At 28.1% G+C, this 13,772-nt stretch overlaps 2 protein-coding genes across 4 annotated transcripts in view; both read left to right on the plus strand.

Moving 5' to 3' along the window:
* LOC119681705 (transcription factor IIIB 90 kDa subunit) overlaps positions 1–13,772 on the plus strand; it is a 107,608-nt gene that overhangs the window by 16,319 nt on the left and 77,517 nt on the right. The window lies entirely within an intron of this gene.
* LOC119681704 (BTB/POZ domain-containing protein 6-like) lies at positions 7,786–10,313 on the plus strand (the record flags this gene model as incomplete). The annotated part of the gene is given in 5 exon segments (XM_038094965.1): positions 7,786–8,223; positions 8,297–8,444; positions 8,513–8,729; positions 8,797–9,254; positions 9,699–10,313. Coding segments are annotated over 5 exon segments (1,772 nt in total), but the record flags the coding sequence as incomplete, so codon positions are not given.

The raw sequence follows: 13,772 nt of genomic DNA on the forward strand, positions 1-13,772 counted from the left end.
TAAAAATAAAATAAAAATTATATAAAAGTTTAGGCTCAAAATTTAATATATTTCCATATTAGTAATTAGGAAAAAGATTGAAAAAATAATTTAAAAGTAATTTTAAAAAAAAATTTATTTTACATTTATTAAAAATTATAAAAAAATTTAAGTTCGATATATTTTTATATTAGAAAAAAAAATAAAATTATTTTTATATTTATTAAAAACTATAAGTTTAAGTTCAAAATATTTCCATATTAGAAATTACAAACAAAAATTTAAAAAAAATTTTATTTTATATATATTAAAAATTATAAAAAAAAATTTAAGCTCAAAATTCGATATATTTTCATATAAATAATTAGAAAAAAAATTAAAAATAATTTAATAAATAAATTTAAAAAAAATAATCCAAAAAACATAGTCGAAAAGACATTGTTAAATAAATATAGTCAATAGGAAATCAACAATAAATAAAGTTAAAGGTCAACAACTCTTTTTTTTGTCCAAAAATCCAAGCACTTGCATTCAAGCCAAGTTTTGTAATCGAATTAGTAACACAAAAAAAAAAAAACAAAAAAAATTTAAAAAAAACTTTTAAATCTATTAGTAAAAACTAAAATTTGTTTTAAGATAAACAGCAAAATAAACAAAACCCTCGAAAAAATCATTTTAAGAAAAATAAACAAACCTTCAAAATGAAAAAAAAAAAAAAATGTATATATATATATATATATATATATATATATAAAGAAACGATCGTAAAGAAAATAGTCAAAAGCCAAGTTTTTCAAGTTTAAATATTAATTTTATTTTTTTGGCATTTTATTTTCATTTATTTTTTTTGGTAATGAAAGCAAATTCGAAGCTAAAGACACCAGAAAGCGCTAAACTCGTAAAGAAAAAGGCACTAAATTTGAGACCTCAGTTCAACTTCAGTCCGTTTATTCTTCGTCTGCAAACTGAGCTCAAATTGACTTAAACTTGACATGATTTATCACGGCAAAACCAACAAAGCCGCGATGCGACGCACGTCAGCGTTTTGTAGGCGTCGATACCGGCTAAAGGTTGAAACTAATTATTTTACTGTTTAAATAAGAAAACACAAATACGTGCCGAAGAGAAAAATCATTGAAGATTTAATGAAAAGCGAAACTGAGAAGTAGAGCAGTGCATGTCTATAGATAAAAATAGGGTTTAACACTATTTTAGAGAGAGGCCACAGAATAATAGGAAATGACATACTCAAAATATACCTAAAACGGATTTAACAATGTAACGTCACTGTCCTTCTTAACTTTGATCCACTATATTATTAACCCAAAACAAAAATTGTAGTGTTCTAGGTGGATAGCTTGAGATTTAATATATATTTGTTCACTCCCCATAAAATTGTTAGTTTATATTACCACACCCAGCTCTAGAGACACCCAGCAAGTTCAGATTGATATTAATGCAAGATATGAATGAAATGTGGTTGTTATAGCTGTATTGAACCAATTCTCTACAAATTTTGAAAAAAGACGGATCCTCAAAACGTCTATTAAATCTTTTTTTATATAAATCACTTATTACTTGTAATAACCCAAATTTTCTGTGGTGTCGAATTAGTTTTTATTTACAATAAAGTTAGCAATTGAAAAATATTATAATATTAATTATAATTCTTTTTATGTTTAATTTAAATTGTTTATATAAATGAAATTTAACAAGAGAGAGTAATTAAAATTAATAGGAACATTTACATTAGAACTTCTAATGCCAGTTTGAAGTAGTAGTGATAATTCAAAGTATCATCGTTTCATCGCTATAGGTTTAGTTTTTGTTAAAAACAACTTATAGACCTAAATTGAAACAACTACATAAATAAATAAATAAAAATAAATAAATTAAAATAATTATAAGAATTTTTATAGATGTTGATGTTGAGCCTTTCCCGAGTTAGTGCATCTGGGAACTTTTACTCTTTGATAGCTAGGGGGTTCCTACAGAGTCCCATCCATCTCACTGATTAATTCTTCATAAGCTTTGTGATTATTCAATGACTGATCTAAGATCTGACTTAAAAAACTATAAACTTATTCTAAAGAACTTTTAGGTTTTATAAGAAAAATATTGAGACTACAATATATACTGAAAGCTTGCATGTGGATATGCATAAATAATATTAATACCCAGGTGGGCAAAAAAAAACTTAAATGAAGCAATACAGCTTAATAAAATGAGTTCAATTTTACACTTTATTAAGAATATTGGATTTAGAAAAATATTTTTAATTAATGAAATGATTAAGGTTTACGTCTGTACAATTAAAAAATTTTTTAACAATAAATTTTACAACTCAAAGAATGATACAGCGAAGAAAATAAATTGATTTATCAAAGTTAAAAGAGATTAAAACTAATAGTATTTGATATCAAAAATCAGTGCCTTTCAAATCTGAAAAGGATTAGCAGTTTTAAATAGTTTGGACTTTAGTGTGTGGCACAAAAATTGAAAGGCAGTTTAGCAGATTTATGCAAAGCATTTCAAATGTAAATACAAGTCGCAGTTTAAAATATTGCTAGGAGTTACAGTTTGATAGTTCTTCAAATAATAAGAGAAATTACAATTTGACAGTCCTCCAAATATTAAAAGGAGTTACAGTTTGATAGTCCTTCGAATAATAAAAAAAGTTGCAAGCTAATAATCTTCCAAATTTTAAAGGTTTTTGCAGTTTGATAGTCCTTCGAATAATAAAAAAAGTTGCAAGCTAATAGTCTTCCAAATATTAAAAGTTGTTACAGTTTGATAGTCCTTCGAATAATAAAAGGAGTTACAGTTTAATGAACTTCCAAATATTAAAAGGAGTTAAAGTTTCATAGTCATTCAAATAATAAAAGGACTTACAGTTTGATAGTCTTTCAAATAATAAAAGGGGGTTCAGTTTGATAGTCTTTCGAATAATAAAAGGGGGTTCAGTTTGATAGTCTTTCGAATAATAAAAGGAGTTACAGTTTAATAGTCCTTCGAATAATAAAAGGAACTATAGTTTGACAGTCTTCCAAATATTAAAAAGCGTAACGTTTGATAGTCCTTCGAATAATAAAAGAAATTACAGTTTGATAATCTTTCAAATATTAAAAGGAGTTACAGTTTGAAACAATCTGCATAGCTAATACATAATTACTAACAGCAGTGCAGTCAAACTGTTGCAATAACCAAATATAAATTATTTTTATGTCTGTTTTAGTTTATTTAACAATTTTTAATTATCAATAAAAAATCTGACGTAAAGTGAGACATTCTTCTCATCACAAATTCATAGCGCATAAGTAAAAACTTTTTTTTCGTAATAAAATCATGTACAAATGGGAAAAAACTATTAAGTACCGAAGAAGTTGCCGTGCATTTTTAATGAATTTTTACACGTGAACCGCGTAAATTAAAACATTTTTATTTTGTAAAAGGCAAAGACTTATGAAAACTGCTGACGGAAGCATTTCAATAATTTTTCGCACAAATTTAGACAAATGTTGATTCAGATGAAATATTAGTTCAATTTTTAATTTTTATTTCAAATTATTTTTAATCATTTACACATTGCATGGATTTGGTGCTTTCGAAGCAAAAATTTTTATTTAATCTTTATTTTTTTTTTTATAAAATGGTATTCCTTTTAATTACCTGTTTAGAAAGAAGAAGATTATTTCGAAAAAAATTGTTCATAATTTCATAGAAAAGAAATATGAATTCAATCTAAAAGTTTTAAATTATCTATAAGAACTTACATATTAGGCCTTTTCTTTTGTAAGCATGTCGCAAAAGAACAAATAAAATAAACACAACTTCGTGGCAAAACTGGACAAAAAACGTTATAAAATTTTATGTTGAAATTTCGAGAATGAATAATAATTCTTTGCAATTATTGATGAAAAAAAATGATTCTGAATAAAACATAATTTTTCGTACCTTTTAACAGTAAAATAATAAATAGAAAAAATAAAGTATTTGTTACGAATAATGACGACACAAAAACGAATAATTAACGATTCATTAACGATAATTCAAAAAACAGTCTATCGTAAATTTCTACTAGAGAGATATAGCAAAATTTCAGCCTTCCGTTAAAATCATATGAGCATTTCATTGACTAATAAATTCAAATACAAAAATAAATAAATTGATTTAAATATACAAGATAAAAATTCTTACCATTGCCCTTATAATATGTATTTTGTTTTCTTTTATTTAAATTAATAAATGCTTAGTGTAGAAATTTTATATCTCATATTGTACATATAGTGTACAAAAAACATGTTAAAAATAAGCACTTAACATATCATCCTGATCTAATTCTGTGTTTTTACAGCTCTGAATGAAAAAAAGACGACTATTATACGTAACACAACAAAAAACATATGTCAAAAACAAGCATTTGAAATATTTTAAAAGTGATGCCAATCTGTTTTATCAGACTTAACTTAGAACTCTGAACTAAAATATTACTGCTAATATTGTGTTTTATGCGATAATTTAAAATTATTTAATTCAAACAGATGTTAAAACATTTTTTACGAATATTTTTGGTTGTGTATTTTTATATTTTAAAAATAAAATGTATACTTTATTAGTTTAATAAAAACAAAAACAAAATAGTATACAATTACTATCAACACTTTTTAATCATACAATTTAAATCGTTTAATCACATTTACACATATAGACTTTACTCTATACAATTTTTAAAGATTTTTAAAAATTATAGTAAACATGGCAACAGCGCAATTCTTACGAATGAGTACATAAACAGAATGAAGCATAGAATAGTGAATCAAAAGCAAATAGAGAACATAACTAAGACGTCAGACAGATCTAAAGCAATTAAATGTGAAAATTCAAGAAATACTGTTGGCAAAACAAAATATACCAAAGAAAAACATAAAAATATGAGTGTAATTCAGATTTGGTAGAGAAGTTAAGTTTTTCCGAAAGAATTTAATAAATTTAATGTAATAATTTTACCGCGATTCTAAAAAATTACTCTGCCTTTTGTGATGTCGAATTATACGACCACGTCCAAACTTTCGCTAAAACCAGCACTCAAACGTAATCAGGAAGCGATGTCCCATTCACAGATGAACGCCTGGATTAATGGTGAGTTTGTTGTGAACCTTTTGGCCATGAATTCCAAGGCACTTCAAATTGAAGGCACAAAAACAAACGGGAGGAGAATGCATGAATGACAACTCAGCAACTCAAGTGGAGTTTATTGATTTTTCAACAAAGAAAAAAAAGAAAATAAGACTTTAGTTGCTATGTTCAATTAGCATGTGATTTATTATATAAAAATAAAATTAATGGACATTAAATTCAACTTTTTTTTAACTGTGTTGTACCGACATTAAGTTTACTTAACAAAAGTCTGAACGAGGGTAGCTTACTAATTACAAGTTTACCTTGAAAATCAATTTTTTTTCTTTTTCGTATGAAAAAGCGCAAACGATTTGTGTTTTTATGTTTCCATGTGAGTGTGTAAATGAAATTTTGATTAAATTGCAATTTTTAATTAATTTTCAGTTAGTTTGAGATGCTTTAACAGTTCAGCAATAAACAATACAGAGTAAGAGTTCGTTAAAAAATTTTTCTAGTTGGATTGACGCAATCTGCAGGTGCAATCAGCGACCCACATTTCCACATGTGATTGAGAATCGTTATATTTGATTGATCAAAATAGGCATTGTTTTGTTTTTTAAAATATTTAACAAAACCAAATCAAATTATAAAAATAAAGCAGGAATTCAATTCAAAAATTCTAATTCTTCGGGAGTGGTTAACTCCAAAAGCCATGAACGTAACTGTAATTGAGCCATATTATCAGATACATATTATACGGGATGTAAGTAGGATTATTTGCTCCATAAGTGGGTCTGCATATGCACAAAGCATAAGTAATTACAGATAGATCGTATGTAGCTAAATAATTCTTATTTTTAACATTAAAAAAATTATATATATGATTAATTATATATTATTTTTTAGATAGATTTTGCTTCAATTGCTGAAAGTATTAATGCTGATGCAGGTATGATCTCTTTTTCAAAGAATGTTACCGATAAAGGCACTATTACTATTTCTTAGAATAGCAGTTAGACGATAGTTTATTTAAACTTGGCTACTTTAAACATTTCTGTTCGATATAAGTACTTTAAAATGTTCGAACATAACGAATTTCGAACAGTTTGACTATACTTATATTCGAACAGTTAGATCAAATACCTAGGATATGGATATAACAATTTAAAAGATATGTAAATAGCAAATTTATATGATAGATAATTGAATTCAATCTTGAGAATTGCTAATATCAAAACATTACAATACTCTAACAGTCGAACAGTACTCAAATTCGAACATTTGGTTCGAACTTTGACAGAACAACTCAAAACAATTAGAGTTACTTACTTAGTTAATCTCAGCCCTAGGTGTCACGACATATTTAATTTCAAAATATTAAAATTATACTCAATATTTATAAAATGCACGATAATCTTTTGGATTATTGGACATGGTTTCTTAAAAGTGTCACACCAGTATGAGGTACTTAAGTACTTAACATTGTTGGTTACTTTTTTATGTCGTTGATCGTGACAGTTGAGAAAGTTAATTTTCTTTCGACGAGCAAATGCCGTTTAACACTCCTAAAAGGAACTACACAGATAGATCTCTGCTGGCTATATCCACACCGACATGATCTTGACGTCGAAAGAATATTTTCCCATAAGGATTTCATATATTTAAAAAACGATATGCGTTACTTTGAACAAATTAAAAGCAAGAACATTATGAACTCTAAAGTCAATAATTGCTATTTGAGCAGACCAAAACTCTTCGAGTTAGAAGAATTTTCGATTCAAATGTTCGAATTTAAATGTACTCTAAGTGCTTGAGTATGTGTCAATAGTTTCTACCTTTACATATTTTACAGCTTCAATATGTTTTTACAAATAAGTACAAAAAAAAAAACACAAATTGTGTCCGAACATTTTAGAAAGACATGCTGTGCTCGAATAAAATGCTTGAATACATGTATATTCGAACATCACAATGCAAAAAGTTTGCAACAACTGAAATATTTCAAACATCATCTGCTTCTAATTAACTGCCGTTTATGTTGGCACATCTATTTGTTATTTGTATAAACAATATGAAAGTGTTATATCTTAACATTCGGATATATGTCCAGAACATCAACATATGATGTATTATAAAAAATAGCAGGTGGCCATTATCTGTACAAAAATCCTTCCAAAAATTACAGCGCCTAAGAAATCGTTGTCGATAATAGGATGGAATTTTCAAATCTTATAATACGATTTCAATATTTTTTACTCTCTTGCTATAAGAGATATTCAGAACTTGCTTATCTATGCAAAACTAATAAATCTAATAAATTCAAAATTAAAAAATAACACCCGTTAGAACAAAAGTTTATCTTTAATAAATTCTCACGTTGCATATTCCGATTAACTCAAATAAAAATAATGTGTTGATATATAAATTCAACTCAAAATTATAATGTGAATCATTTTCAATACGATTTGATTAGTTTGAGTCTTAACCTTTGCATAAATAATACTAAATATAAAATTTATCGCATAATATTGTTTTTGGCGAAAATGGGAAAAAAGAAAATGTTCCGCTACTATTTACGAAGTAAACGAAAAAGTATCGAACGATGAGCAAAAAATTGATAAGCTAAACAAACAAAACCTAAATTATCTCGTTTTGTTATTAAACTTAAACAAATATTTGCATTTACAGTGGAAACCCTAAACAATGGCAACGGTTTGTTGCTCTCGCCGCCGCATAACAATTCTGGACACCCACAGCAGCAGCAGCAGCGTAACATCGGCAGTGGCAGCGCTTCCGGTGAAAACAATATACAAATAACACAACCGATAAGTGCGCCATCGTCGCCATTGGCCTCACCTGGTGCAGTAACGAGTTCTACTTCGTTTTGTCTACCCTCAAGCTGTTCCACAACTGCAGCTGCAGCCGGCAACAACAATAGTGGTGGCAGTGGCTCCTATGTTTGCTCAGCTGGTACCAACAATCTGGCTTTTGTGACTGCAACGAATGCGAACGACACTGCAGATCCAAACTGGCAAGCCAATAAAACAACAGTGTTGGAGCGAAATGCAGCTATGTTCAACAATGAATTACTGTCAGATGTAAAATTTATTGTTGGTGGAGAATTTGGTAAATATATAAACAATAAAATTAATTTATTAAAATAAAAAGTAAATAATTATATTGTTACTTCTTCCGATAGGACCCGTACAAACAATACCCGCGCACAAATACGTTTTAGCTACCGGCAGTTCAGTATTTTATGCAATGTTCAATGGTGGTTTAGCAGAGAAGAAGAACGAAATTGAAGTGCCTGATGTGGAACCGTCAGCTTTTTTTACATTGTTAAGGTATAAAATACGAATTCGGCTTCTTAATATGAATTATTAACTAAAGCTCTTCATATTAATCCTAATAGATATTTATATTGTGATGAAATTCAATTGGAACCTGATAATATATTGGCTACACTTTATGCTGCCAAGAAATATATTGTGCCACATTTAGCACGCGCTTGTGTTAACTATTTGGAAGTGAAATTGACGGCAAAAAACGCCTGTCTACTTCTCAGTCAATCTCGTCTTTTCGAAGAGCCAGAACTGATGCAGCGTTGCTGGGAAGTTATAGACGCACAAGTATATATTCTATCCCCTCCTACTCATTTTAATCTAACTAAAATGAAATTTCTTTATAAACTTGCAGGCAGAAATGGCGATTAAATCTGAAGACTTTGTCGATATTGATCTCAAAACGTTTGAGTCAATTTTGTCACGTGAAACACTTAATTGTAAGGAAATCCATTTATTTGAGGCAGCATTGAATTGGGCTCTAAATGCTTGCCAAAAGATGACCGTCGATAATACATCCCAAAATAAACGTAATGTATTGGGACAGGCTTTGCATTTGATACGCATACCAACAATGACACTAGAGGAATTTGCTAATGGTGTCGCACAAACTGGCATTTTAACTTTGCAGGAGAATGTGGATATGTTTTTATATTTTACAGCCAAAGCAAAACCAACTTTAAGTTTCCCCACAAGACCACGCGCTGGCCTAAAGACACAAGTATGCCATAGATTTCAGTCTTGCGCTTATCGTTCAAATCAATGGAGATATCGTGGACGCTGCGATTCAATACAGTTTTCTGTGGATCGGAGGTAAGTTATGATGATATATAAAACTTTTATTGTTAATTAATAGATATTTAATTTTATTGTTTTTATATATTTATAGTAGTACTAAGAAATTTGATAATTATTGTGGTATAGTCTATTTTATTGGAGATGACCACCACACAATAGCATATTACATAAGAAAAATATAACTGAACCCTTTTCCGTACATATTCTAAACAACATTACTTCTTCTCACCCTTCTCACCCTATATATATATAATATATATATATATATTATTATTATTATTTCATATATTAAATCTAGTTTAAACATTAATATGACGGTAGTAACTCTTCGAAACGTCTTCATTATTTAATATATTAATTTTTATTGTTATAGACCTATTACGTTTTACGTTTAAAATTATTAAATTAAATTAATTATTAAAAGAAATTTATTATATTAAAATTTTCTATTTTGCACAGAATCTTTATAGTTGGCTTTGGTTTATATGGATCATCAACTGGCGCTGCAAATTATAATGTCAAAATAGAACTGAAACGTTTAGGACGTACACTTGCCGAAAATGACACTAAATTCTATTCAGATGGATCTAGTAATACTTTCCATGTTTTCTTTGAAAATCCCATACAAGTAGAGCCGGAATGTTACTACACAGCTTCAGTTATACTGGATGGCAATGAATTGAGTTTCTTTGGACAAGAGGGTATGTCAGAAGTGTGTATGGGCAATGTAACGTTCCAATTTCAATGCTCATCTGAAAGCACAAATGGCACTGGTGTACAAGGAGGTCAAATACCAGAACTTATATTCTATGGACCAACAACAGTAACTGCCATAAATTCTCCTACAAATTCATTGTGTGCAACTCCAATCGGAAGTGGAGCAGCAGCCAGTGTACTGCCCACAGGTGCTCAAAGCAATACCGATGAATTAATTACCAGCGGCAGTAGTGATAGTGTGACAGCAGCTTGAGTAAGGGCCAAAGTGATAAGAATAAGGCGGAAATTTTCAATTTCAAGTAGTTTTTAATTAAAAAGCAAAACAACGGAATTCAAGGGTTTTCAACATAAATACAAAATACAATACTAAATTTTTATATTAAAAAAAAACATATTTTGAAATTAAAAATTGAAAAATTGTTAGAGTAGAGTATAACAACAGAAATCTGTTATAATTTTTTAAAAATCCTTTTATATATATAGAAAAATTATTCTGGTTTATTATATTATATTTTACGAAAATGAATTTAATTTTATTTGATTTCTTTTGGCTGAAAACTTTTAATTATTTTAATATATTGTTTTTACTAAAAGATTATAATTTGGTTTTTCAAATTTTATTATGTTCAAAAAATATTGTAATTTTATTTTATATTTACTTATAAAGTTAATATAATATTTAAAGGCAATCAAAACAAAAAAAATTCTAAAAGAGCAGAGTAAAACATGTAATAATTGTACTGGGAAATATTTAACAAGTAATATTAAAATAATTACATATATATTTATATATTTAAAGCATATTAAAAAATTATTGATAATGAATTGGAAGAAATATTTAAAGTTGCATATAAAATATATACAAGTTAAAGACAAAGTTAAAAAGTTTTCTTAGAATTTTTCGATATATATACATATAAATATATATATATATACATTTACTTATTAAAAAGAATTAGAAAAACCAAAAGAAAAAAATATTCAAAATTTATTATAAACAAAACACGAAAAAGTTTCCAAGTCTGCATGCATAATTAGTGATTTTTCCTATTTTTAATTTATATAATGTAACCAAATGTAATCAAACCAGTTTTAATCACATATGTAGAATTATTTAGCATAAATATTAAGCTTATAAGTAGTTCAAAAACTTTTTATTAAATAATTTGTTAATCCAAACAAAAGTCAAAAGTACCAAGGTTGGCATTTTTTAATTTTAAAAATGTTCTTGTATTTTTTACATAAAAATACAATTTATACATTTATTTTCTTTTTTAAGATGTATTGCTTAATTCGTTCCGCCTTAAATTTTATAGTCATAACCTTTATATATATTTAATCCAATTAAACATTGCCTTCAATACGATATTAGAAAATATTTACATTATATATTCCTTTCAACGTGTACTGAGTTAGTTTCTATAAAGTTTTTTTAATATCTATAATATATTATTAATTGCTACATCTATCGATTTATTCTATATGATATATAATAAATACTTTTTCAAGACAAAAAAAAAACAATGGGTTAAATATGTATTTGTTTCATTTTCAAACTGTGAAGAGTAAGTATTTTTTGATAAATTAATATATAAAAGAGAATTGAAGCCGAAATTCTGAAAGTTATGCAACCAACTTCAATTCTATACAATATCTACACTGTTGACATAGCACTAATGGAACCAAGAATACTTTCAAACAAATAACACATCCTATGCTCAGAAAAAAATCTTAACAATATTAAAATTTCTTTAAAGAACCGTGTAGATGTGATAACAAATAACTATCATAAATGGATAGTGAAATTTACTTAAGTCAAAGATGATTTCTATCACATAAAAGTGCTACCAATTTAATATTAATCATATTATATCAACTATCTTTTTAGAATAAGGATGAAAAAACATATTCCTGCTGATATACTCCCTTTTGAGACTTCAAATTCGTTCCAATTAAATTAGTCAGGTTTTCTGCATTCACCCAGGTTGACTTCAATTATAATCCCACCCACTTCAATCCATTCTTACTCAACATCTCATCAAAATCCTTATATTAATTACTCCTAAACATCCCTCTCACATTAATATCACCTACACATTCCAACCCCTGTATACAGAATTATAATTACTTTCATATTATCTAGTCGATAGATTTCCTGGGTTACTACAAAAAGAAGGATGGCAATCTAAATAAATAAAATATACATATTAAAAGGTAAAAACACTTCCTGCACATAGACTCTAAATACTCTTCGCCCTCTTCAACATAGTAGATTATATATATATCAAAATAAACCGAATAATTGTCTATAAACCTATTACAAACCATCCCCTTCATACGTACTCATGCTGTATGGAATAGCAGTCAAAACTTTTATTAATTTAAACACCCCACCTATCCACTCCTTTACCCATGTATTCGTCTTATAATCCTTACATGTTATCAGCTTTCAGGTCCCGGCGGGTTACAACAACAACATTAATTTAAACATTCCAAAGCAAAGCAATAAAAATGTTAGTGGAAGACCTATGATATACATAGGTCTTTCACTTAAATAGCAAGTTAAAAACTGACACGATAAAGAATACATCAACGTTAAATCGATTCAACTTTTTGTTGAGGTGAGTATCAAATCTCCATGCTTTTAATATTAGAAAATCTGAGAGATTCTATTAACAAAGAAAGATGATAGGGCAACATTCAGACGCATAAAAAATATATATAACAGCATATAACTTTATAGCAAAAAATCGAAATTTGTACATCTCATGTGATACATACAGAAGTTTTCACCTATATCTTCTTCTTATTTGGCACTACAGTCCAGTTTGGCCTCTTCATCTATATACATATATCAGAAAAAACTTTTTCCAAACATTTGCTGAAATTGTTAATTTTCTTTTCACTTTAATTTTTATCTACATCTCTTAAAGTAGACTATATCTAACTAAGTAAGCCTACTTAACTACGCATTAGAGTAAACAAACTTAGGCTAATTATGAAGTATAAATGAGATCCGGAATAGAGTTACTCTCTTGATGTTTGAGAAAAAAAAAAGAGATCGTTCCAAAATTTAAAAGAAATTTTAGTGGTCAAGGAGTTTCGGGAAACATGATAACCAAGTTCTAGTAGCGATCGGGTTATCCACCTTCAGCTCTTGTCATTGATATTATATACCTCTAGTAACAATCGAGAAGTTGACTTTCCACAACAACATAGTAAGAGAGTGCAACGGATCAGTATTTTTACTCAAGTGGAATTTGTTATACAAAAACTGACAGTGAAGGAACATTAAAAAGTTGTCATAATTAATTTTTACGAAACTTGTCTTCAACCTTGAATGACTTATATACATAAATAGTTGTACCAATTGAATCTGAACCCTTCAATATTCGATTTATAATTGATTTGTTGAATAGCAACACTACTGCACGCCTATTATCCATATTAAATACTAATATAAACTAAGCACTTACCCACAGCTGGTATATTGATGCACAGAGCATGTGTAAGTTTGAGATAAGTGCGTCCCAATTCATAGGAGCAAATCTGTTGCACATCACTTATATCAATCAACAAGTCTAAAAAACAAAACAATAAACAGTATTAATACTAGAGTATTGACAATGAAACGGAGTTCAATGAGTTGATACATACGAGATGTTCCTTCAGTGCGGCATGTGATGTAAACGCATGCAGCATATATGTGTGTACTTTTGCGTCCTCGTGTCAAATGCCTCATCAGTGCCATTTTAAAGAAATTCAAAGCGGTATCAATGTAGTGCTGGGTTAGTTGTAACTGCTGGCACAAATGTG

Source organism: Teleopsis dalmanni, chromosome 2, assembly GCF_002237135.1.
Source record: "Teleopsis dalmanni isolate 2A chromosome 2, ASM223713v2, whole genome shotgun sequence".
NCBI lineage: Eukaryota > Metazoa > Arthropoda > Insecta > Diptera > Diopsidae > Teleopsis > Teleopsis dalmanni.